Source organism: Panthera leo, chromosome E1, assembly GCF_018350215.1.
Source record: "Panthera leo isolate Ple1 chromosome E1, P.leo_Ple1_pat1.1, whole genome shotgun sequence".
NCBI lineage: Eukaryota > Metazoa > Chordata > Mammalia > Carnivora > Felidae > Panthera > Panthera leo.
In genome coordinates this window covers 58808623-58834369 of record NC_056692.1, presented here as the reverse complement: position 1 = coordinate 58834369, position 25747 = coordinate 58808623, and the positions used below count along the sequence as shown (strand labels likewise).

General features: G+C 59.0%; 1 protein-coding gene across 2 annotated transcripts in view; it reads left to right on the top strand.

Annotated features, from left to right (window-relative positions):
* Positions 1–25747, top strand: part of TBC1D16 (TBC1 domain family member 16) — a 73865-nt gene that overhangs the window by 1686 nt on the left and 46432 nt on the right. For both annotated transcript variants that reach the window (XM_042915848.1, XM_042915847.1), the window contains exons 2-3: positions 11374–11613; positions 14503–15091. In XM_042915848.1, coding sequence (XP_042771782.1) covers positions 11436–11613; positions 14503–15091 — 767 coding nt within the window. In that variant the 5' untranslated portion in view covers positions 11374–11435. The remainder of the gene's footprint in view (positions 1–11373; positions 11614–14502; positions 15092–25747) is intronic.

The window sequence follows — 25747 nt, the reverse complement described above, 5'->3', positions numbered from 1 at the left end:
GGTTGCCGTGTACATAATTTCTGATTATTATGCATGACGTCACGTAACCCTAAAAACAAACCCATAAAGTCAGGACTGAGGTTGTCCCCATTTTACAGATGGGGACCCTGAGCCTCAGAGAATAAATTCCCCCAAGTTCATGCACCTAGGGCCGGCAGAACTGGAGGCCTCCGGCCCGGGGCGCTCCAGCCCCAGAAACGATTATGCACAACACTGCCTCCCACCTTGGAACTGTCCCCTGCCGGTCACATGCACACCCTCTTCCTGACCCCTCTTTTTGCAGACAATGTGGTTCACTCTGCCTAGTGATTCATAAACATGCAGTGGAGTGGGGACTGATCCCATGTCACCACCGGCTGCTTATATCGGTCCACCTTCATCCGGAAGGAGCCCCCCAGGGCTCGTGTACCGGCATTTGAGAAGACGACCATCGGGTTTGCAGAAACGACCTGTGGAGTGGGCAGTGGTTGAAAACGTGGCCTCCGAAGCTGACTGCTGGGTTCACATACGACCCTGGTACCGAGCACTGACGTAGTTCCTTCATTTCCCCATCTGTACCATGCAGATAACACTGGCTTCCTCAAAAGCCTGCCACAATGATCATCTAAAGCACTTAGTGCCTGGGGTGCCTGGGTGACTCGGTCGGTAGCTCAAGCGTGCCAAGTGCCTGTTACTATTTTTTTTTTTTTAATTTTATTAATGACCATCATTTGGGTTTTTCACATTTAGCAAATTGGTAAAAACATTTTGATTTTGTGTTTTCATTCGCTGTGTGTGCGGTCCCCCAGGCGGGGAGCTGCTCCGTGCAGGAGCGGAACTCATCCTTTAGGTATATTTCCACTCTTATCTTTGTGACTCGGCAGGGCGCTGGGTCCCTGCAGGCTGTTCCAGGGACCGGGGTGGCCTCCCCCGACACACAGCTGAGGGACCCGGAGTTTTTCCCAGGCCTGAATCCTCTCTTGTAAGAGTAGCCACTTAGTTTCATTCGGTGTCACGGTGCGGGGAGGATGGGCTCACAGCTTGACTGTGAAACCAGCTAGAAGCAGCAGAGGCCGGGGAGGGGTTTATTGACGTACGTTGTATTGTACATCCTTGTAGTGTGTGCATGATACGGAAGTATGTTGACCTGACAATGTACAGAAAGGAAAGCACGGGTCTCAGGGAAACGGTCCAGGAAATCTCTGTCCTTCCCCTGTAGTGTGGTTGTTTTCGGTCCTTTGGCACTGGCTCTTACGTGCCTAATAAACCCACTTTGATGAGCTGTCTGGCGATACCTGATCTGAAGCGTGGCTTTTACTCTGTCTTCTGAACGAACGTAGCCGTCCTCAGAGAGGACCAGGGTCAGGCCACTTGTAGACTAAGCGCGACGTCCCCGCGGTGGCCAGCTCCAGTCGTATGGAGCGGAATGGAAAGAACTCAAAGCCCACGTGCGGGCAGAATGGCTCTCCCTTCTCTCGCGGAGCCTCGGGCGGCGAGTCTGTCCAGGTGTTTGAAGTTGACGTAGGTGACGAGCCACCCGTAGGGACCCACCTGACTGCAGTGTGGCACAGTCGTCCCCGTGGTCTTTCTGGACCGGCCGCTGCAGAAACCGCCGTAAGCGGGGCGCGCCCCGAGCCTGTGCCCGCGCTGGCTTGCACGCTTTGGTTTCTGTGCCGGCGTTCCACACTGAGTGACCCTGAACTCAATAGTCTGATAAACTGGTCATGACACGTGCTGGCTTTCTGAAATTGGGGCAAAGGGCATCCCTAACAGGTGTCAGTTTCCACTCTTTCGCTTTTCGGTTTCTGTAACTAGAATGCTTTCCCCAAGCAAGATCAACGGCTCCTTTTCAAGGATGTTGTCAATACAGCGCCCCCCCCCCCCCGATTTGCTTTTTGTCTTGTGGGGTATTAGCTTTTCCTTTGCCACGGACAGAGAACCTCTGTGCATTCCGGTTTACAGGAATGTAGAGGTCAGGTGCACTAACCCACTGTTGGGCCGGGTGTCGCCTTCCGGGCTGGATTTGCACCTTTCCTTGCATTTTGGGTTCAGGCCTTCCTTGTTCCTCAATCCTGGTTCATCCTTAAGGTCAGTTCCACCCCCCCAGGCCCTACTTCCTCAGCCTTTTGGGGGGAAAATTGTGTTTTGGTATTTGTTGTCAAGCAGATGGTCTCTCTCTCGAGAGGCAGAAGCCATGGGGTTTTCCAGGGAGTCGGTGATAATCGAAATGACAGCTGGAGAGCCAAAGGAGGAAAGTCACAGCTAAGCTGACCACCACCTCCCCCCTCACTTCGTTTCTGTGACCGTCTTGTCCAGTCCTTTCCCGTATGGCCGTGGGTCCGAGCCTCCAGCACTGGGGCTTATGCCCTAAACTGGGTTCTTTCCCTTGAGATACAAGTTGATCGTCTGGTACGCAGAGGTCTTGCCCACAGCCACCCTATCTTGGGGTCACAGTCTTTTCCGTGGGAATCCTGAATGTGGCCTATATGCGGCGAATACATTTGTCTCTACAATAATCCCATAACTCGAAGGGAAGTCGACAGAGAGGAGGGGCTATGTCAGCCCGCAGGAGTCTTTTTGTTTGTTTGTGTGTTTGTTGATTTTTAAGAGAGTGAGAGGGGGGGAGGAGCAAAGAGAGAGAGAGATACAGAATCCAAAGCAGGCTCCAGGCTTTGGGCTGTCAGCACAGGGCCTGACATGGGGCTTGAACCCACCAACTGTGAGATCATGACCTGAGGCGAAGTCGGACGCCCAACCGACTGAGCTACCCGGGCGCCCCATCGGCCTGCAGGAGTCTTGTCTGGACAACGAGACTGGAAGACGACCCATCTTCCCCCAAAACCGTGTGCCCCAAGGACCCGGTTCCGGAGCCCATCTACCTGCAGGACTGACGTCGTCGCCCTTTGAACCGCAAAGCTGGGGCTTGCCCGAAAGACGGTGGTGCAGGCAGCCGGTTCTGGGAAGCGAGAGGCAGGTGGGGCCTCATTTGAGGTGTGTGAGCAGCAGATGCTGTGGGGGGTGGGGGGTGGGGAGGGAACGATCCTTGTTGATCCTTGTTGTCGTGTGTCTGGCTCGTGTTTAAATAGCATCGCCTTTTCCCCGGCTCCGGCTCCGTGTTGATCCGGCTTTGAGGGCAAAGCGGAGGAACCTGTTTCTGCTGGCCACATGGCAGGTGACCGGGGCTCAGGGCGTTTGGCTCCTGAGCAGTCTGACAGTGACAAGGCCAAGGGAGTAATGAATCACCTGTGGGCTTCATCCCATGACATGTCCCCCATACGTTTCTAGGGACCGCCCCCCCCCCCCCACCTGCCTCCCCCTGCCGCGATGAGCGGCTGTCACGATGGGTCCGGACTGTGAGCCTCAGGTCTGCGGGAACTGCCAGCTCCCCGAGCATTTGTCCTGCTGACAGCTGTATCCCAGCAGCTGACCCGGGGTGGCGAGCGACAGGCAACACAGAGCAGTGAGCGGGAGGAGTCCCGCTGGGGCCTGTTCTAGTGCCTCCAGGCTGCCCCCTTTCTTTGGTCTTCCTAGGAAGGTTCCGGAAGAGACCTTTGCACCTTTGCTCCTTTTTGTTTTTCTGTTTGGCGACTGATGGAGCCTTTTATGCCAGGACAGGAAAGCAGGGCTCTGGGCAGAGGAAGCTGCCAAGGGCAGGCGCTGGTCTGGGAGTGTGCGACTTTCTCCCATGGGGACACGGGGGCCCAGGCCTTCCCCCGTCCTGCTGCTCGGCCTGGGTCCTCCTCATATCGCCTAACAGCTGGTCGTTCCGCGTGGGGATTTGACAGTCAGTGGGTGAGCTGGGAGCCAGCTCTTCACCGTGTCCTTGTGGTGGTACGGTCAGCAGCAGAATGGTCCCCCAAGATGTCCACGTCCGAATCCTGGGAACCTCTGACTGTGTTGGGTTGTGTGCAGTTAACTTTGCTCATCAGCTGCCCTTGCGATGGGGAGATTGTCCCGGATTATCCAGTGGGACCAGGGTCGTTGAAAGTGGAAGAAGGGGGCAGAGTCAGTTTCAGAGCCATGCTCTGAAAGACTTGAATGGCCACGGCCGGCTTTGGAGGCAGAGGAAGGGCCACCATCCAAGGGGCGCGGGTGGATTCCAGGGGCTGGAAAAGGCCGGGAAACGGAGCCTCTGTCGGCTCCAGAAGGAGCGCAGCCCTGTCCGCAGCTTGGTTGAGCCAGAGAGCCCAGGGTCGCACCTGGCCTCCAGAACTGGGAGCTAACGTATCCGTGTTTCTTTAAGCCGCTACGTGTGTGGTGATTTGTTTCAAAGGCCATGGGGAACCAAGCGCCTGGGATGGAAGTGCTTTCTGAGGGAAGCAGGAGGGGTGATGGTGTCTTCTCTAAAGGGCGTCATTTCTTAACCTGCATTTTGCTCGTTTCTGGCTTTTTGGTGACTTTGCCTCTGTTTCTGTCCGGGAGCATTTTGCCTCAGGTATCAGTCACCGACTCATGGGGGACGAGTTTTGGGTAATGGATGTCTCCACTTCGCCCTGTAAACACTAGAGGGGAGCCACACACCAGCACTGAGCTACAGAAGCCTCAGCCGCCCAGGGCCAGGCGGGCAGGGCAGGTGCCCCCAGGAGGTCGGGACAGGTGCTCCCGGGGGGACAGGGCAGGTGCTCCTGGGGGTTGGGATAGGTGCTCCCGGGGGTCGGGGTAGGTGCTCCTGGGGTGTGGGTTAGGTGCTCCCAGGGGTCAGGGGAGGTGCTCCCAGGGGTCAGGGGAGGTGCTCCCAGGGGACAGGGTAGGTGCTCCTGGGGGTTGGGATAGGTGCTCCTGGGGGGTGGGATAGGTGCTCCTGGGGTGTGGGTTAGGTGCTCCCAGGGGTCAGGGAGGTGCTCCCAGGGGACAGGGCAGGTGCTCCTGGGGGGTGGGATAGGTGCTCCCGGGGGTCGGGGTATGTGCTCCCAAGGGGTTGGGACAAGTGCTCCCAGGGGGACAGGGCAGGTGCTCCTGGGGGGTGGGATAGGTGCTCCTGGGGTGTGGGTTAGGTGCTCCCGGGGGTCGGGGTAGGTGCTCCCAGGAGGTCGGGACAGGTGCTCCTGGGGGGACAGGGCAGGTGCTCCCGGGGGTCGGGGTAGGTGCTCCTGGGGTGTGGGTTAGGTACTCCCAGGGGTCAGGGGAGGTGCTCCCAGGGGACAGGGCAGGTGCTCCTGGGGGGTGGGATAGGTGCTCCCGGGGGTCGGGGTATGTGCTCCCAAGGGGTCGGGACAAGTGCTCCCAGGGGGACAGGGCAGGTGCTCCTGGGGGATGGGATAGATGCTTCCGGGGGTCGGGGTAGGTGCTCCCAGGAGGTCGGGACAGGTGCTCCTGGGGGGACAGGGCAGGTGCTCCCAGGGGACAGGGCAGGTGCTCCTGGGGTGTGGGTTAGGTGCTCCCAGGGGTCAGGACAAGTGCTCCCAGGGGACAGGGTAGGTGCTCCTGGGGGGGGTGGGATAGGTGCTCCCAGGAGGTCGGGACAGGTGCTCCCGGGCGGTCGGGGCAGGTGCTCCAGGGCGGGGGCGGAACAGGTGCTCCGGGGGTCAGGACAGGTGCTCCTCGAGGTGGGGGGTGGTTCTGGAACGCATGTGGTTGCTGGAGGCCTGCCACTGCCCACTGGCCGCAACCCGGTGGCAGGGCCAGTTCCGAACAGACTGTGAGATAAACTCCTGCCCCGCCCACTCCCCACTCTCCAGCCACCTCAAAACCGCTCTCCTGCTGGCCGTTTCCCTTACCCTGCAGGCCACGCGCCGCGGCGTGGGGGTGCCCAGCAGGGACCTTCTGCGGACAGAGCTCCGTGTTGCGAGCATGTGTGTGGTTTGAGGGGAGGCCAAGTTGTTCTCTCCTTTCGAATTACACAATAGCCTATTTTGCACAAATCTGGCCCGACCTAGTCGGGCTCAGGGCAGCACAGAGCTCTGCTTGTAATCCCGCCTCAGTCAGATAGCTGAAACCCAGCAGTGGCGTTTTTTACTTTATACCTTTTTAAAGCATTACTTGTGTGTGTGTGTGTGTGTGTGTGTGTGTGTGTGTGCGCGCCTGCCCAAGCTGATGCTCATTCTGGCTTTTGGCCTTACTCCCTCCCTGTCTGTGCTCCTTGTGCCAGCTGCCAGGTTGGCATTGCTATCTTTTCCATCAACAAAAGCAAAGCATTTGGGACTTTATTGAAGGTGGCATTCTGGAAGGCACATCAGTCACAAAAGGGGTTTTGCAGAGAGGCCTTGGGCCCAGGAACTTGTCATCTAAGATCGATAAGACGGATACGAGCATAACCACTTTAAAGTAAAATTGTTAAGTGAACGCACTCTCGGGGAGTGACGTATCAGTCCAGGACCTTCCCTGAACGGCTTCTCCAGCCACCTTCGTCGCCCGGGATTTGGGGACAGGCTCTGTGATGCTGGTCCACAGTGCTTGGAGCGTGTCGGCTGTTTCTGTGATTTCCATCACCTCGGAGTCCTTGCCACAGAAGACTCAGGCGGAGGTTCCTCTCCGCTCCCTTTCGAGTGTTACCTGATTTTGCGTGGCTTAGGGTCTCTGCTTGTGTCATTTCCAGATTGTGCCCCTGCCCCCAACTCTGTATAGCCAGAACGAGTAGTCTGGCCCGGAGAAAGACCCGGACCCACGGAAGGTGACCTGGGTGTTCTCCCTGCTCAGAATTCTGTTCCCCGGGAAGCCTTTCTGGAGCACAGCTTTCTGGTCTACCAGGAGGGGCCGTTATCTTTGCTCCTCCCACACTAGGAGGATGCCCATCAGGCTGTGGCACAGCCCTTGCCAGGCCCCGACGTCACTGCTGACAGCGGCCCTCAGCATGGGCACCCGAGCCCCTTCGCCACCTGCTGTCACCGGTCCCGCCTCTAGCCCCCTGCCTGTTCCTTGCCTCCATCCACCAGAGTTCACCCTCCACCTGGCGGCTTTGGGCGCAGGCCCTGTGGCCTCCGCCCTTTTTTTTTCATTATGATTAATAAATTTGACTGTTTACAGGGTTTTAGGTTCACACACACACAAAAAAGAGCAGAGAGTGTCCACACCCCCCTCTCCACTTTTCACTGTCCTTACTGAATTTTATGTATTTATTTAAAGTGTGTATTTATTTATTTTTGAGAGAGAGAGAGAGAGCACGAGCAGGGGAGGGGCAGAGAGAGAGGGAGACACAGAATCGGAAGCAGGCTCCAGGCTCTGAGCCGTCGGCACAGAGCCCGACGCGGGGCTCGAACTCACGGACCGCGAGATCGTGACCTGAGCTGAGGTCGGACGCTTAACTGACTGAGCCATGCAGGTGCCTCTATTTATTTTTGAGAGAGAGAGAGAGAGAGAGAGAGCACAAGAGTGAACAGAGGAGGGGCAGAGAGAGCCAGGTTGGAGGGACAGAGACAGAATTCCAAGCAGCCTCTGCACTGTCAGCCCAGAGCCAGATTTGCGGCTCGATCCCATGACCCTGGGATCCTGACCTGACCGAAGGAGCCACCCAGGTGTCTCTGTTTTTGTTTTTTTATTTTTTTTTTATTTTTTTTTATTTTTTATTTTTTTTGGGACAGAGAGAGACAGAGCATGAACGGGGGAGGGGCAGAGAGAGAGGGAGACACAGAATCGGAAACAGGCTCCAGGCTCCGAGCCATCAGCCCAGAGCCTGACGCGGGGCTCGAACTCACAGACCGCGAGATCGTGACCTGGCTGAAGTCGGACGCTTAACCGACTGCGCCACCCAGGCGCCCCTCTGTTTTTGTTTTTAAGATACGCACAGAAGATAGGAGAAAACACACAAATGTTTTTGGGTCGTGTGATTTAAGGAACTTGTATCTTTATACTTCTCTGAGCGTGTTTCCCAATTAAAAAAAAAAAACATTAAAAAATAGGTCAAGGATTCTCTTATAGTTGGCTAGAGAGCAGGGGCTGGGAACCAGGTTTAATTTTGATGAAACAGGCTCCCACAGGCACATATGCATTTAGAAAATAGGGCTCTGTGAAGAGTAAATATCTGTGGCCAGTGTTTCACAGACACACCCCGGACACGCGGGCTTCTGCCGGACATTCTGGGCCGGAGCTGGGGTGGCTGGGGTGGAAGCCGTACTCTGAGCACAGGGGACAAAGGTCTTAGGTTCCCTGCTCCCTGAGTGATTGGATGGGACCTGTTTTCTCCTCTGCAAAACCGCGCTGCCAGGAGGCGTGTCCCCCAGAGCTGCCAGTGAGGGACACACACCCACTTGGCATCTGCCGTGCGGGAAAGCGCCGTGTCGTGAGCACTTGTGTCCGGGAATCTTCCAGATCTTCCAGCATATTCTTTTGATTATCCTCCACGGTGGCAAACATCTTCACTTAGAGCTGGTTTGGTTTTCAGAATCAGCTGAGAGTTGTTTGCAGTCCGGTCTGGCGGTTAGAGGGATTAACCGAGGAGTAACCATCTGAGGCCCCGGGGGAGGTGGGGCTCCAGCCTCGCCCACCCGGAGGCCGCGAGCCCCCGCAGCGTGGCTGGTCCTAAGGAGACGCGCTTAATGCAAAACACACACCGGACTGTGGAGGCTTAAAGAATGCAAAACAGCTCCATCATTTTTCTCCGTATTGATTACATATGCCGAACTCCTACTATTTGGGAAATAACAAGTTAAATGAAGGTATCTTGCCCAAACTAATCTTCCTCGTTTCTTTTTACTTTTTTTTTTTTATGCTTCTTTATTTTTGAGAGCGAGAGACAGCGTGAGCAGGGAAGGGGCAGAGGGAGAGGGAGACACAGAATCCGAAGCAGCTCCAGGCTCCGAGCTGTCAGCACAGAGCCCGACGCGGGGCTCGAACTCGTGAACCGCGAGATCGTGACCTGAGCCGAAGTCGGATGCCCAACCCACTGAGCCACCCAGGCACCCCGGGTTTTACATTTTTAAATGGTTGGAAAAAAATTGAAAGAATTTTTTGTGACGTGTGGAGATTTGTTGAGCTTCAGGTGTGAGTGTCTATGAATCAGCTTTCGTTGGGTCACAGACACACTGGCCGGTTTCTGTCTGCGGCCCCTTTCACACTGCAGGACCGGCTGCCCCCAGAGCCACAGCGATTACTGTCTGGCCTTCCTCAGAGCCGCCTGCCGCCCCCGGGGGCGAGGGGTCATGGAGAGTGTTGGCACGGGGGAGCCCGAGACGGGCTGAGTCCGGGAGAGCCGGGGGATTCGGGGGCCGGGTCCTGGCAAGAGCGGGGGGGGGTCCTTGGCTGGTGGCTGAGGAGGTGAGGGTCCCAGGACTGTGATTTTCGTGGCGATGTTGATGTTGGGAACCTCAGGGACTCGGGAGAACGGACTGACGGATCTTTCTGGGCAAAGATCTGTGCAAGGGAGGGGTGGCTGCGGGTCTGGCAGGAAGCTGCTGGAAGAATCCTGTGCTTGGGAGAGTTAGTGCCCTTCTGGGGGAGACCTGAGAGCAGAATTGGGGGCACAGGCGGGGCCCTCAGAGAGTCAGAGGGACTGAGGACCCCGCATTGAGCCACCTGGCTCGGACAGCAAAGGGCGGCCCCTGAGACCACCCTCTGCCCCAAGAGCCCACGCAAACCTGGAAGCAGAGGGAGCTTCACCTAGGGGGCACCCTAAACCAGCTCTGGATTTGGGGAGAAGTGCACAAAATGCAGGAAGTTCAGAGAACGATGGAACATACCCCGTTAATAATTAAAAAAAAATTGGTTTCTTGTGGTGCAGCGTCTGTGACGTGAAAATTTACCCTCTAACCTTTTCTAAGCGCACGGTCAGGTGGTGTTAGGCACATTCACGCTGCTGTCCCCACCGTCTGTCTCCAGGACATTTGCATCGTGCCAGACTGGACTCTCCCCAGTAGCACTGACTACCCGTCTCCTTCCCCCCCCCCCCCCCCCCCCCCCCCCCTGCAACTCTCTCTCTGCGAATCTGGAGACTCTGGGCACTTGGTTTAAGTGCAATCCCACACTGTCCTTTGGGGCTGACCTGCCTCACTCAGCCCAGTGTCCTTAACGTCCATCCATGGGATCGTAGGTGTCAGAATTTCCTTCCTTTTTTTTTTAAGTTTAATCTGAGAGAGAGAGAGAGAGAGGGAGAGGGAGAATCCCAAGCAGGTTCAGGACTATCAGCATGGAGCCGGACGCGGGGCTTGAACTCATGGACCGAGCGATCATGACCTGAGCCGGATCCAAGAGTCGGATGCTCGACCGCCTGAGCCCCCCAGGCGGCCCAGGATTTCCTTCCTTCTTAACACTGGATGATGCCACTGTGTGGATGGACCACGTTTTGTTTGTCCCTTCCCAGTGGATGATTTTACCATAGTGGCTTCCTGCTGGTTTTTTCCTTTCGAAGAGAGGAAGGTGAAGTCCCTCTGCAGATGCCCCCGTGGAGGCTCTGTGGCAGCCCCCCCGCCCCCCGGGGAGCCGGCCTGCACGCTGCCCAGTGTGGCCTCAGTCCCGGACACCCACCATCTCCGACCAGGGGGCAGCATGGCTCTGCACGCGTGTCTCGTTTATGCGGGCGCGCTCACGCCCGTGGCTTGTTCCACGGCTCAGTCTGGTGGTCCGCGTTCGCAGTTCGGGTTTTAAGGACCTGTTCCCTTTGAATCACTCGCGCATTGATAATCCGCGACGGTCGCTTTTTTAAGGACCGATGGGAAGCGCCCGGTCGGTTCACACGGGCTGGTGCCCTGGCCCCTGATGGCTGGGCTTTCTGCACAGATAGAAACTGCTTCCGGCCCGTCTGCGGGGTGTTGGGCTTTCGTAGAATTTCTTGTTGTCCGCTCTTCACCGAGTGGGTGTAGAGCTCCTTCCGCCAGTGAACCTCTAGGAGTTCCGTGTTAGGTGCTGCACCGAATCCTTTCGTCTCTCATCTGGTTTTTTAAAGAACGAGTTGTAGGGAAACTCAGGTCCCGCAAACACGGCTTGTGACACCCTTCCCAGCCGGGATGACCCTTCGCTGTGCTGGGACATCCGGCTGGGCCTGGGGGGTGACGGCGTGCATGGGGGTGAAGGAGGCCGGGAAGGACAGGGTGGAGGAAGGACCTTCCCTGGGAAGCACCACGGAGGGGTGAGAAGTTCAGGAGGGGAGGGCTCGTTGGCACAGACACAGGGGTAAAGACTGAGCAAAGAGAAGTCGAACAGTTTTATGAGATCGCTGAGGGGAGGGGGGAGCAGAGCCCCTCTAGACGGGGCGGTTAGGCCCCGGGGGACGTTTTTGGTTGTCGTAGTGGGAAGGGGGCTGCTGGGGGCACCCGGTGGATGGAGGCCAGCGTAGCCTCCACCACTAAGAAAGACCCGGCCCCAAACGTCCAGAGTGCCACAGTCTAGAACCAAGTGCGCCCTCCCCATGGCCTTGAGCTAGCGGGACCTGTTCCGGTAGCTAGTGAACCACCATTCATTTCGAGCCTGCTGGTGTGTGGCCCGTGACCTTGGCCTGATGCACTCTTCTGTGTCTTTGTCCCCCAGCCACGTCTGGACGAGCCCCGCCTGGGCCCAAGCGTACAGAGGATGGAAACACTCCCCCCGCCATGTCTCTGGGCCGTCTCCTTCGCCGGGCCTCCTCCAAAGCCTCGGACCTCCTGACCCTCACCCCGGGCGGCGGCGGTGGGCCCCCCTCCGTCCTGGATGGGGAGATCATCTACTCCAAGAACAATGTCTGTGTGCACCCACCAGAGGGGCTGCAGGGGCTGGGGGAGCACCACCCAGGTGAGCCCCAGGAAACGGGAGGACCTGGGCCACAGGCCTGGGGGAGGGGAGGGCCTGGGGAGGAGGGCTGGCTTTTGTTTTGTTTTTTTTTTTAGGTTTTTTTTTTTTAATGTTTATTTTTGAGAGAAAGAGAGAGAGAGAGAGAGAGCACAAGCTGGTGAAGGGCAGACAGAGAGGGAGACACAGAATCCAAAGCAGGCTCCAGGCTCTGAGCTGTTGGCACAGAGCCTGACACGGGGCTTGAACTCACGAACCGTGAGATCCTGATCTGAGCCGACGTCAGACGCTTAACCGACTGAGCCCCCCAGGCGCCCCTGCCTGCTTTTCCTTCTAAACTGACCAAGCCCCAGCTTTGGAAAGCTTTTGTGTCACTTCTCCATATGCCCTGATTTCCCCATCTTCCAACGGGCCAGCGACCTTTTGTACACATGGGGTGGGGGGTGGGACGGTTTAAGGGGAATCAGCCTCAGAAGACATTAAGTCACTGCAGGGCTGCTGGGAGCAGGGAGCCCCGTCCGCCGGCAGGGAGGGGAGAGGGCGGTCCTCTTCTGGGAGGGCCCGCCAGTGCCCGCCGGCCCCCTCCAGGGTGCAGGTGGCAGGAGCATGGCCGTCACACTAGGCGCCAAGGCTTCGTCCCTCCGGCTGCCGGAAGGCTGGGCTGAGAACTGGCTGGAGGCTGGGCGGGCCTGGGAGTCTGGAGACGCGGAAATCACCAATTCTGTGATCTGTCCTCCGGCCGCACTGTTTCGAAACTAGGGAAGAAAGCTCTCCCCTGGGGCCTGCAGGAACCCTGCGTGATCCTGGGGCTGTGCCTGGGGACATGCCAGCACTCTCAGGGGCTCTCAGTAGCTCCTGGGATGGGACACCTCTCCTGCTCTCCTTTGGCCAAGTCACAGAGAAAGAAACGGCCTACCTTTCCAGGGCTCACGTTGTATCCCGGGCCCTGCAGTGATGGCCGGCCGCCCTGTGCACTGAGGGGCCGCGGGTCACAGCAGGCAGACAGCGTCCACTGTTTCCAGGACGTGCAGCTGCCCGTGGGTGTCCTCCGGGCAGGGGGCAGAGCTGAAGGTATTGGGTCTGGTCGTGGCCGCCCGGCACAAGCTCCTGGGCTGGCCGGTGGTTCCCTCAGCCCTGCTGCCCCCATGGAAGGAACAACATGAGGAGTTAGTGACACCCAAGTCCTGTGCACGTGACTTGAAACAGATAAACGTATGTTCACCTCAGGAGAGTGCCCCGGGGCCCCCCTCCAAGAAGAGGTCTCTTTTTTGGATAAGGAGGCTGGTGCTCGGAGAGCCTAGGCCACTCCCAATACTAGCACAGGGCAGGGGCGGGGCCGGCGCAGGCTCTGGGCTCCCCTCGTTCTTCCTGCGGCCTCCCCTGGCTGCTGAAGGATGCTCGGGGTCCCTCGGGCACCTGCTGCCTGGCTGCGGCCTGGGGACTTGCCTTCCCCGGTGCAGACAGAGGCCCTGTACCAGATGTCAAAACATCTAAAAGTTATAAATCACAGTCAGGTCTGAGCACGTTACTGTATGCAAATTACGTGTCCACAAAATACTGAATCGATCAGCTACTTAAAATACAAGAAGGTTAGTTACGTTAATGAACTGTTTGTGGAAGTGTTCCCTCCACCTGCCTTGGTAAGTCTGCCTTTAAGGTCATCCAGGTGGCCACGCGCAGATTTGGAACCATCGGCCCCTATAGGTCCCAAGCAGGACAGCCGGCGTCCGGCCCAGCTCTCTCCTGCCCTGTAAGGGACCTCGGCATGCACGTGTGGACACCCCAGCCCGTCTGCAGGCCCCGCACCCAGCTCGGGATCAGGCCCTGGGAGCACGGGGATTCCCGGGGAGTTCCAAGGTCCTGTATCCCCGGAGTGTGCTCCAGCAGGGGGCGCGAGGCCGTGGATGCCTGACCGCAGGGCCAACCCCGAGCATTCGAGGGCAGGAGGCTGAGGTTCTAGGGCTGGGTCTGAGAGCGGTGGTAACTCTTCTGGTCTAAGTCACAAGGAACAGCACACGAAGCCTTTGGAGAGCTTCGTGGTGATCCTGTCATGATGGGGGGCTGGGGGGCAGGGGCAGGGGCCTGGGGCTCCCTTCGCAACCCCCAAGCTGCAGGATCTGAGGGTGTGGAAACCCTGGGCCTCGCCTGCACCTTACCGTTATCACAACTGGCTCATAGCCTCTGAGTCTCCTGGAAATGGGACGGGGCCCTGAGACTCTTGTACCGGTTCTCAGAGCCCCGAGGGGCACGAGGCCCCAACTTCTGCAGAGAGCAGGAGGCCTGGGCGCCTAGCACGATAGGCACAGGGATCAGGACGTCCTGAGATGGCAGGAAATGCCGCCTTCCCCCCAGACTGAGCGCTCAGGAGCCCAGAGAGCCCCCCACTCGCTGCCGCCTCGGAGGGGCACTGCTTTACTTTGTCCTTGTCAGCCGTCTGGTGCTTAACATCGAGGACGGCCCCTTCTTCCAAAAAGCTGCACGAAAGAAGAAATGCTGAGACCACGAGTGACCGGAAAACGCCCAGACACCCCTCTTTGGATTTATTTTGTGTGAAACAGGAATAAAGTCGACAGCCTCTGTCCCTCCCAGCGGTGGTGAGGCCGGGCTCCTGGGCCCCTGGGCTCTCCCAGACCTGGGGAGAGTTCTGGGGCCGCCAGACCGTGGACAGGACGGGGCTCTGAGCTGGAGGAGGGCTCCCCGTGCCTGGAAAAGCGACCGCAGGCCCTGCTTGGGAGCCCGGTGCCCCGCCTCTGCTGAGTGGCGCTTAGAAAATGCCCACAGCGTTCATTGACCTCAAGGCCGACCGTGCTCCCCAGCTGTGCCGCGTGAGACCAGACAGAGGCGCCAGGAGCACCGCCGCCCCTAACCCGCCTGTCCTCCTGACCCTCCCAGGATACCTGTGCTTGTGCGTGGAGAAGGACGAGCTGCTGGGGAGCACCCTCATCCTCACGTGGGTCCCCAACTCTCGGATCCAGAGGCAGGACGAGGAGGCACTGCGTTACATCACCCCCGAGAGCTCCCCCGTGCGCAAGGCACCCCGCCCGCGGGGCCGGCGCGCCCAGAGCCTGGGGGCCCCCCGCCAGCCCTCCCCGACGGAGGCCAGGCCCGCCCTGATCCCCAGAGACGAGGACACCGCGGCGGTGGCTCAGAGCGTCCAGGACGCCGTGCACGTCAGCCCTTCGCCCCCTTCCGAGGACGGGGAGAGGCTGGCCCAGGGCTTGGGGACGGCCCTGCCACCAGCCCACAGCGACTCCGGGATCCTGTCGGCCGTCAGCTCGCAGGATGGGACCGAGGAGGGGCGGGAGCCGCGGCCCGAGGCCGGCGAGGAGGAGGGCTCCCTGGAGCTGTCCGCCGAGGGCGTGAGCAGGGACAGCTCCTTCGACTCGGATTCCGACGCCTTCTCTTCGCCCTTCTGCCTCTCGCCCATCAGCGCCGCCCTCGTGGACAGCGGCAGCTCCGTGTTCCTGGACAGCGAGAGCGGGTGAGTCCTGCGTCCGTCCGACCCCCAAGGCCCCACCCGGGCCTCCTGGGGAGCAGTCGCGTGTGTCACAGCTCTGCTCCCTGAGCGTGAGGACCGCGTGCGTCTCGCCCCGCCAGGGTCCCGCTCTCCCCGCGCCAGGGCCTCGGCACCCGTGTCCCGTCATTTGATGGTGCCCAAGGGGGTGGTGAAGGTGGCACGGTGCGGGGGAGGGTTCCACCTGCTCCCCCGCTCCCTTCCCCTCGGCGGCCTCACGTGGGATAAGCCGTCCCTGCTCCGTAACCCAGACTGGATGCCACGGGGCCAGGCCCGGGGAACCTCGGGGGACAGTAGACTGTTGGCCGTCAGAAAGCATGCTCGGAGACTTCCCTGACTTCCGCAGCCCTTCCTACGCTCTGGTCCCTGCTCCCGTTTAGATTCCTAGGGAACCGGTGGCGACTGCTGTCATTCAGCCGGCACACAATTATTGAGCTCAAGCTGTGAGCCCCGCACGTGCTGGGTGTGGGTGGTCCAGCATCGTCTGGGCACCGGGCACGTGTGCCCCGGATGACCCACGACCACCCCGAGCCCCGTGCGGTAGGTCCTAACATCACCCCCGTCTGCAGGGAGGGAGAGCGAGGCTCAGAGGGGGGAACTAACTCGCCGGACGTCACAAAGCCAGCACGCTGGCCGAGCTGGGATTTGAATCCGGCTGGTCTGCAGCAGACCCGGAGCGCGTAAGGTCACGCGGGACGGACGTAAGCCGGGGCGCGGAGGAGAAGGAATTTGAGGGAAGGGATTTGAGACGGAATCTTTCCTGATGTTGTCCCCTCCATAAGGTGTGTTCCGTTAGAGCCCAGGGGGACCGATAACCTTTGTCTCAAGTGCTGCAGAGCAGAGAGCGTTTCAGGCGGAGCAGTCAGCTGCACCCGGTGAGGTTCACTGAGCTGTGTGTATTTCCCCCCAGGGAACCAGGCTGGGAATGAAACTCGAGCCTGGCTTCCCACCGCGGGGCTTGGTCAGAGCCCCCCCTGGTGGTGCCGTCTGCCAGTGCAGCGATACCTGTGGGTGCCCAGCACCCCCAGGGCCAAGGAGGAGGGACAGGTGTCCAGCACCCCCAAGGCCCAGGTAGAGAGAGAGGGGAGACAGGTGTCCAGCGCCTGCAGGGTGCAGGCGGGGGGGACAGGTTCGGAGCTCCCACCTTTACTCTGAGCCAGGGGTGCCGGGCCTGGCCTGTGGCCTCGTGGCTGAGGTCTTAGTGGCAGAACCCAAATCAGGGCCTGGAGTCCCGATCAGGCCTTGTAGGGCCCCTGATCACGTAAGGAGCCTGGATCTGGGAATTTGGGAAACCTGGTTGGCTTGAGCCCGGGAAACCTCCGTGTCTTCTCGGAGCTTCTGTCTCCTTGTTCCTAACGTGGGGGTAGGACCATCCATTCTGGGGCTACCCGGTGAATTCGCTCCTGGTTTCCTCCTCCCCCTCCCTCCGCCTTGCTGCGCGGTCACTGGCCATTGCCTCTCCCCCAGCCACCACCCGTCTACCTTCCGTCTCTGTGGGTTTGTCTGTTCCGGACGTTTCCTATCAGTGGAACCATATGGTCTGTGGCCTTTTGTGTCCGAGCATCGTGTCCGTGTCATTGCAGGTGTCAGGACCTCGTTCCTGTTCGTGGCTGATTAATATTCCAGGCGATTCTGACTATAGTCGGATAAGAGAGCCCCACCCTCAAGGGAAAGCAGGGGGGGCGGGTGTGGGGTGCAGGGGGGTTGGCTACCGTGTGAGGAGGTCTTCTTGTAATAATGCTTTGGGGGCCGTATTTTTGCTTTCCGGCCCCCAGCCCCACCCAGGTCAGCTTAGGGTCTTCTGTGCTTAGAGCTGCTTCGGAGACGGCAGGCCGATCTCTGGGTGTGTGCAGGGGCCGTGGTGTGGTCAGGGGGTGCCTCCTCCACCAGGGAGCCCTGGAAATCCGTAACGCTTGCTCCTCTGGCCCGAATCAGTCCGGTTAGGCTGAGGCTTTGTGCTGCGACAGGACCCACACGGACAGCATCCCTCCCTGCCTCCTGGCCTGGAGCGTGTGCTTCTCCCGGGGCTGACGGGGAAACAGCCTGTGTCCCAGGCGGGACCTGATAGGTGTTCTCGACCCAGCCGTGCGTGACAGGTCGTTGGGAGCTTAAAAAAGCGGATGTGCATTGTGGAAGACGCTGGGGGCAGGCCCTGGAATCTGCATTTTTCATAGGCGGACGGGAGCCAGATTTGGGCACTGGGCTGGCCCCTGCAGTACACGTTGGCTTCATTACTCTCTGAGCCACGTGTGCGATCCTCGTCTCCCCCACCACATGGGGGACCCCTGGAAACAAAGATGGTGTTCCTCGGCTCCCTCCCCCTCCCCCTCCCCCACCCCGAAGTCCTGGATGGGGCTGGAAATCCTGGACTAAACGGTCGGCTCTATTGGACGTTGTAGAACCCACCCGGCCGCAAGGGAGGGCAGCGTTGGGCTGCCTTGAAAAGGCCTGATGCCCAGGGGCTGCCCGGACCAACTAAGCCGGCACTGCTGGGAGTGGGGCCCAGGCGTGGGCGGTGTTTGAATCGCCCAGGGAGCTCCAGTGTGCAGCCTGGTTGAGAACCACAGCTCTGAAGGGGACGGCGGGAACAGGGGCGTGGTCCTTGTGCCTTGGACAGGGGGGCGTCTGAGCTGAGGTCGAGAGTGCCCGAACTGGTTGGAGCAGACACCCCGCAGCGGGGCTTGGCTTCGAGGACTGCAGTGCGCCCATAGCCCCTCCTGGAACCAAGGCTGCTAACTTAACTGGGAACTGGGTCCCCAGGAGGGGTGCAGGCAGGCTGGCTCGCGGGGTCCCTCTAGTGGCAGAACCGGAGAACTACATGTGGAGGCTGTGACTCTGGCTGGGGGAGAACCAGGAGAGTAGCTCCTGTCTCTTAAATCAAATGTCTTCTAGGACGCCTTCTTCTTTTTTTTTTTTTTTTTTTTTTTTGATGTTTTTATTTATTTTTGAGACAGAAAAGCACGAGCTGGGGAGGGGCAGAGAGAGAGGGAGACAGGAACCACAGCGGGCTCCGCGCTGACAGCAGAGAGCCCGACGCGGGGCTCGAACTCACAAGCTATGAGATCACGACCTGAGCCGAAGTCAGCTGCTTAGCGGACTGAGCCACCCCGGCGCCCTTTCTGGGGCGCGTTCTAAGAAATGATCTGAATTACAGAAATAAAACACATTTGCACGGAGATGTTCATCACAGTACTTTTTATAATGGAGAAAAGGGGGAAAGAACTTAAATCTCCAACAGCCGAGAAAGATAAGTCAAGTCTGGTTCACCCTACTAGACAAAGGAGGTTTATCTGGGGTCAGGGAGCGCCCTGAAATCTTAGGCCACTTTTTGTACGTGTGCTCACGGGAGTACATTTTTCTGAGGAGGGGGCTCCACCCGGCTTCTGGAAGGGTCTGTGGCTCCCAAATGTTTAGAACCCCGGTGCCACCAGATGGGAGAATGTGCGTGTAGAAAGGCTGGGCCGCAGCGTGCAGATTCACAGTGTATCAAAACCCAGGCAGGTGCCACATTTCGTGAACGTTTTGACTAAAGACTACGGAAAGGCCCTGATGCGTGGGGGAGGCCATCCGGAGCAGGGACGCCCCCTAGAACTTCCTGCCACGCCAGACGTCGTCCAGACCCGTGCCATCCGGTGTAGCAGCCACTGGCTTCACGCGGCTCAGGAGCTCTTGCATTGTGGCTGGCGCGGGGCGCCTGGGTGGCTCGGTGGGTTAAGCGTCTGACTTCGGCTCAACTCATGATCTCGCGGTTTGTGGGTTCAAGCCCCGCGTCAGGCTCTGTGCCGACGGCTCGGAGCCTGGAGTCTGCTTCCGACTCTGTGTCTCCCTCTCTCTCTGCCCCTCCCCCGCTCCCTCTCTGTCCCTCTCTCCCCAAAATAAATAAACAAAAAAAAGTTAAAAAACAAAAAAGAAATATGGCTGGTATGACTTGAGGTACTGTGTTTTTTTCAATTTTATGTGATATTGACTGATACAAATTTAAACAGCGTGCGTGGCCACCGGGGTGAGAGGAGGATGTGCCAATGTGTTAAGATCCTGGTGATCGTGAGTAACGTTTTACTTTCCTCAGTTTTCAAAAATGTTGTTCTGTGATTCTGTTCATTTTGTGATCAAAACAAAACAAAGCGAAACAGGTTTTAGAAACGGAGAGCCAGTTAAACTCCTGCCCGGCTCAGACTGGCTCACCCTGGCCTGGCCTGTAGGCTTGTTAACCAAAAGGCCCTCTAGGGTTCTCAGTAACTGCGGTCCTGCCAGCAAAACTGATGCTAATGACCTGCCACCCGGTCCCCAGAGCTGTGCCCCCGTCCCCGGGGAACCGCTGCTGCGTCCGCCCTCGGTGGATTCGCTTGTCGTTCTTGGTGCGTGTTCCTCGCGTGGCTGTCCCAAGTGAAGGGTGGTGTTTGGGGTTACAGAGACCCTCACCACGCGGGGACTCTCATGGAGGCTTCCTTGGCGCAGTGGTCCAGCCAGCTCAGACAGGGGTCTAGGTGAGCCGGGCACAGGCCCCGGGGGAGCATGGGCTGGTGAGAGCTGGGCCCGCCTACACTCATGGTCGGGTACTTGGATGCCCACGTGCCTCCAGCCTTTCCTCTTCCTCCTCCCCATGCACAGCACCAGCGGCCCGGAGCAGGCCCGCCAGAGCTGGAATGTTCTCTCCTTTGCGCCGAAACCCCAGCCAGCCTGCGGGCAGGGAAGATCTTCTTCCCTGAGGCCCTGCCGCTGCCTGTGCTCCTTGTTCAAGCTGCACCTGAAATCCGCTGCCTCGCGCGTTTGCTTTCTCTCGAGTCCCACCGGTCTGTCTTACCAGCGCCGTCCATCAGAACGTTCTGCAGCGGCGGATGCCGTCCAGGCGGCGGTTATTGGCCACGTGTGGCTATCGAGCCCTGGAAATGTGCCTCTTGGGACTGAGCCCAAGAGATTTTTAATTGTTTGTCCTCGATGGATTTGAATTTTGATAGCCCCATGCGGCAAGCAGCTTCCGTGCCAGGCCGTGCGCGTCCGCAGGAGACCGTCCTCTTGGGGAGAATGAGGGCGGCACGGAGGGTTCTCCAGGTTCTCCGCTGAAAAGAAAAAAAGGGGTAAAAGCCCAAGTGGTCAGGTGCCCCCTCCCTCATGGCTGATTTCCCGGGGGTGGCCAGAGAGTTCGGGTGACCCTGAAGCCACAGGCAGAAGCGGCAAGGAGGGACGTCACCGGCTCCAGCCAGCCGTCCCCGCAGGGCATGAGGCGGAAATAAATGGTATCTTAAGTGCTTTTTGCCTTTAGGAGGAAAAGGCTGCATGACACCAGGGTATCAGCCGTAAAGGCTGAATTATTTATCGCTATCGTCGTCGTTGGTGTAACTGGCCCCGCGCTCAGGGGACAGAAATGAGGCGAGAACCCCAGTCTCTGAGATGGATGCAGAACTGGTGGGCTCAGGGGCCCAGGACTGAGCACCTGGGGGTGTCACTGCCAGGGTGCTGCCATGGGGGCCCTGGGGGTGCCGTCCAGGGTCACCCTAAGCCAGCCAAGGGCGGCAGGTGGTGTGAGACCGCAGTTCTCTCGCCTCTGGTGGGTTTCACACATAGCCTTTCCTGTTCTGCAGGGCCCGTGCAGGGGAGGGGGCTGGAAGGACGTGACCCTGAGCGGACCGGGGGGGGGGGGGGGGGGGGTCAGGGGGACTGAGGAGCCTCCAGGCGAGGGGACAGCGTGGCTCTGTTGCCGAGGGACGTCGCGGGAGGCCGCTCCAGCCCCAGCAGGACGAGGTGGGGGTGGGGAGGGCCTGGGGGGCCGCCACCACCCGGGAGAGGGGGTGCCGACCGCGGGCCAGCTGTGGGGTGCCAGGCGGAGCGGCCGGGAGTTGGCGGGAGGTGCGCCGGCCGGGAGCTCGAAGGGGTGCGTCCCCTCCCTCGACATTTCCGGAAGCCACCTCCCAGCCGAGTCGTGGGCCTGCCCGGTGCCCCGTGCCCCCCGGGACGCTCCGGAACACCACCCCCCGCCCCTCCTGGGCCCTCAGCAGCAGCCTGGCAGCCGGGAAAGCTGGCAGCTTCCAAAGATCTGTTGTTTGGGTTTGTTTGTGCTTCTGTAACTGGGAGCTGAGATTTATTTCTTTAAAACATCCCATCTCCCGACACCCTGCAATCTGTTCTGTGCTTCGTTAGGACTAATCTCGTCTTCTGTTTCTGTAGCACTCGGCGGGCTCCGTGCCCGCGTCTCTGCCTCCCGTCCACGTGTCCCCCCTCCCCCGTCAAGGTGCCAGCACCCCCCTCCCCCCGTCCCTGGGGGAGGGGGGCGACACCCAGGTCTGAAGGAAGCTGCTTCGGGAAGGGCAGCGGCAGGGCCGAGCTCTGTGTCCAAGGCCAAGGATGTGCCCTTCGCCGTCTGGCCCTCAGCCTGGGGGGCCCACTGCTCCAGCAGCTCGGAGGGGCTGCCCGAGAATCCACGCTGGGCCTCCACAGTGCCCGGTCCTTTGATGTCCAACTCTGGGCCGCTGTCTGGGGAGGGGAGGGGCCCCGTGGGTCGCATAGGGCTCGGAGTCTGGCGAGCTCCGTGGTCAGACCCACATGTGAACCTGAGCCCCACCCCGATCGCGGGGGGGGGGGGTGACCTTGGCAAGGCGTTTAAGCTCCCTGTGCCTTGGTTTCCTCATCTGTGAAATGGGGCCATGACTCCGCCCAGAGCGTGTTGCCGGTGGTAACGTCGTGACCGCTGCCCGCCCAACTGGAAATGCTTTGTGTTGGGGGCTTGGGTCTGCTGCAAGGAAGGAACCCGAACCCGGCAGCCTAGAACAACGGAATTGGAGTCTCCCTCCCCAGACAGCCTGGGGGCCGGATGTCTGAGATCAAGGTGCCTGCAGGCCACGTCCCCTCTTGAGGTTTTTCCAACATTTAAAAATGCTCAAAACGATCCTTCACATAAAAACGTACACACGGGTGCTGATGGCAGCCTGCGTCGTCACTGCCGAAAGTTGGGAGCAAACGAGGGGTCCTTCTGTGGGTGAATGCAGAAATAAACCATTTGGTCCATCCAGACGAGGGGATTTTGTTCGGCGCTAAAAAGAAACAAGCTACCAAGTCACGAAAAGACGTGACGGAACCTGGAATGCCTATCACCGAGTGAAAGAAGCCGGTCAGAAAAGGCTACGTGCTGTGCGGCCCCAACCGTGTGACCTTGTGGGAAAGGCAGAGCTTTGCAGACAGCAAGAGGGCCAGGGGAGGGGTGGACAGGGCACGGAGGACGTTCAGGGCAGGGAGACCACTCCGTATGATTCTGTAATGGCAGATACGTGTCATCGTCCCTTTGCCAAACCCACATCGTCCCTTTGCCAAACCCACAGAGGACGAGACCGAGATGGGCCCATGCGAACTGTGGACGGCGATTATTATGGTAACGGGTTGATCCGGGTTCATCAATCATAACAAGTTGACCACGCAATGCCAGATGCTAATATAAGGAAATCGTGCGTGTGGGTGTTAGGGGGGGATATCTAGGACCCTTCTACTCAGTTTTTCTGTAAAGCTAAAACTGCCCTAAGAAATTAAATCTGTTCTTTTTTTTTTTTTTTTTTTTAAAGTTCTCAGCCGTTGGGCTGTACAAAGACAGCGGGCCATCATGTGCTAATTCTGGTCCAAACCAGCCCTGTCCGGTAGAAATGTAATATGAACCACATACACGATTTAAAATTTTCTAATAGTCTCATTTTTTTGAGACTCTAATAGCCTCAGAAGTTTTTTAAAACTTTTATTTATTTTTTTTTACTTTGTATTATTTTTTAAATGTTCATTTATTTTTTTGAGAGACAGAGAACAAACGGGGGAGGGTCAGAGAGGGAGACACGGAATCCAAAGCAGGTTCCGGGCTCCTAGCAGGTGTCCAGCACAGAGCCCAACACGGGGCTCGAACCCACGAACCATGAGATCGTGACCTGAGCCGTGACCAGAGCCGCTCAGGCCCCTTAAAAACTTTATTTTAAAAGTAGGGGCCACTGGGTGGCTCAGTCGGTTAAGCGTCCGACTCTTGATCTCGGTTTAGGTCATGATCTCACCGTTTGTGGGATCGAACCCAGGGTTGGGGTCTGTGCTGACAGTGCAGAGCCTCCTTGGGATTCTCTCTCTCTCTCTCAAAAGCAAATAAACAAGCTTACATAAAATAACGGTAGAGTTTGCAAAACAAAATGTGCGGGGAGGCCCCACGTACCCTCTACCCAGCGGCACGTCCCGCCTTCCAAGCCAGGAAACCAAGGTGGGTGCAACCCGAGGTCTCGCAGGTTTTACCGGCACCCTCTGTGTGCACCTGCCTGCAGAGCTCTGTGAGCCGTGTCCCCTGAGTAGCTTTGCGCCCCCACCACGGCCCCCCCCCCCCATATATTACGTCAGCACCACCGAGAAGACCGTCCCGCCGTGGGGTTGCTTTTGAATCTTTGCCAACAGTCAGCCGGGCATGTTTTGAGTGGGTCTCACAGCCACCCTTTAAAAAGTGAAAAAGAGACGTGTCAAATTCATTTCAACAATCCCCAAATATTGCCGTTTCAGCTTGTGATCGGTAGCAAGTTTTTGGCGAGAAATGTTGACGTCCCGTCTCCGTACCAAGTCTTGGGAATCCCGTGTGTCCGCTACGCGGAGAACGCATCTCAGTGGTAACCCGCTGCGTCGCACGCGCTTGATGACGCGTGTGGCCTGGGACCGCCGCGTTGGCCAGCTCTGGTTGGTGTTGCGCTTTTTTCTTGGTTTGGGTTTCTCTGGCCAGCCCTCTCCCCGGAGCCTCCCTCTCCCAGAGGAGAACGGTCTGCGGGCCTGCCCCCTCCCTGGCTCTGAGCAGGATTCCAGAGGTCCCCGGCCACCAAAAGTGTCACCCAAGGGAGCCACTGCACCTGCTGGGTCGCCTTGAAGTCATGCTGCTGGCTGCCCGCCCAAGGACCGCCGGCTCGTCAGAAAGCTGACCTCTTTCTATGAGAGCTGTCGGCACAGGGAGGAGAGAAAAGCACCAATCCCTCCAGAACCGAAAAGAAGGAAGTCCAGCCTCCAGGAGAGGCAGGACTCCCTGGGGACGCCGAGCTCCCGCTGCAGGAGGCTCTTCAAAGGACGGGGAAATGAAATGGTCGTCCTCTCCCGCTCAGCTCACACGCTGCGACAGCCCCTCTGGGGGTCCTTGACGCAACCCTGGATGATTTGTTGCACGGGGGGGGGGGGGGGGGGGGGGGGGGGGGGGGGGGGGGGGGGGGGGGGGGCCGCGGGCTGCTCCCTGGGGAGCTGGGCTGCTCCAAAGGCTTGGAGCCGCCTTCGGGAGCGGGAAGCCAGAGTCCCTGGGGCCCCTGCTGTTGCATCAGCAGCCCCGGCAGGAGCTCGGCAGGGCCCGAGGCCCCGCGTGAGCCTCCGGGAGATGTGAGCGTGAGGTCACAGAGGCGGTGACGCGGCAGCGCCTCCCGGGTGGGGCGGGGAGTGGCGCTCTGTCCGGGGGGACCCACGCCTGGCTGTTTCGCTGCAACCCGATACCTGACGAGATCCTCCCCAAAAGGGAGAGGCGGTGGCGAATGACCTTTGTCTCTTGATTGAAATGTTCTTGTGTCCGCTGTTTGACTTAGCGCTCATTCCCAGCAGAGCAAACAGAGAGGACGTTTTTACTTAGGCTTGGTGTTCCATTCAGCCAATGTTTCTCAGACACCTGTGATCGGCAGGGGACAAAGGGCTCCCAGTAGCCCCTCTGCGATCTCCAGAACATGCCGCTTTGCTTCGAGGACCCTGAGATGATCCAGGGAAGCCGGAGCCCCCGGCCACACTGGTCCAAACCCCCTGCCCTCTGAAAGCTGAGGCTTGGACCTCGGTGCCAGCAGGTGGCCCTTGAGCGAGTCCCGGGCCTTCCTCAGCTGCAGGCAGTGACACAGACGGTCCCTAAGCGTGGCAATGCTGGAACCCTCCCCAGGTCACATCCCAGCTGTGCCCGGCCACGCGCCCTGGCAAGCCCCCACCTTCTCCTCCACGCGACAGGCACCACGACTGATGTGTCCACGAGGCCGTCGTGAGGGGTGGCCCCAAGGGGCACGCGAGGTCCCGAAAACCACGGCCAGGAGCCACCCCACCCCGTGTCATCCCTGGTCCCCGGAGAAGGGAGCGTGGAGACCGCCCCAGGGTCGGATGGGCACACCCCTTCTCCTACACTTTGATGGTCTTCGAGATGGGGTGCAAACCCTTTCGAGAAGGGGGCCCTGTCCTGAGGGGCTTTGGAGCCAGAAAGCGCTATAGGAAAGAGGTGCCTGGGACACATGGGAGTAAGAAGCTGGACGTGGGAATGTTCTGGAAGCGGGGTGGGGAGAGTAGCTGTCTTGTGGGCACTGGAAGGAGACCCGTACGTGTCACAGGCGTGTGGGGGGAGAGTAGGAGACGCTGGACCCAGCAGAGGGGGCCGGTAGGCAACGTGGCCTCTCCCAGGGGCCCCAGGGCTGGCGGTCAGGGCTGGTCCCTGTAGATGGTAAAGGCATCAAGGTCTGTCTCACTTCTCTAAATATTTAAACACTGGAAGGATTATTTTTGGTAGCTACGGTCTCTCTCCGAGTCTGGCGGGCTGCCGGGAAGGGTGTCGAGTGACAGCAGGCTCCCTGCACGCTCCCCGTGCTCCCCGATCTCGAGATCCGATGGCCGCCGTTTAATTGG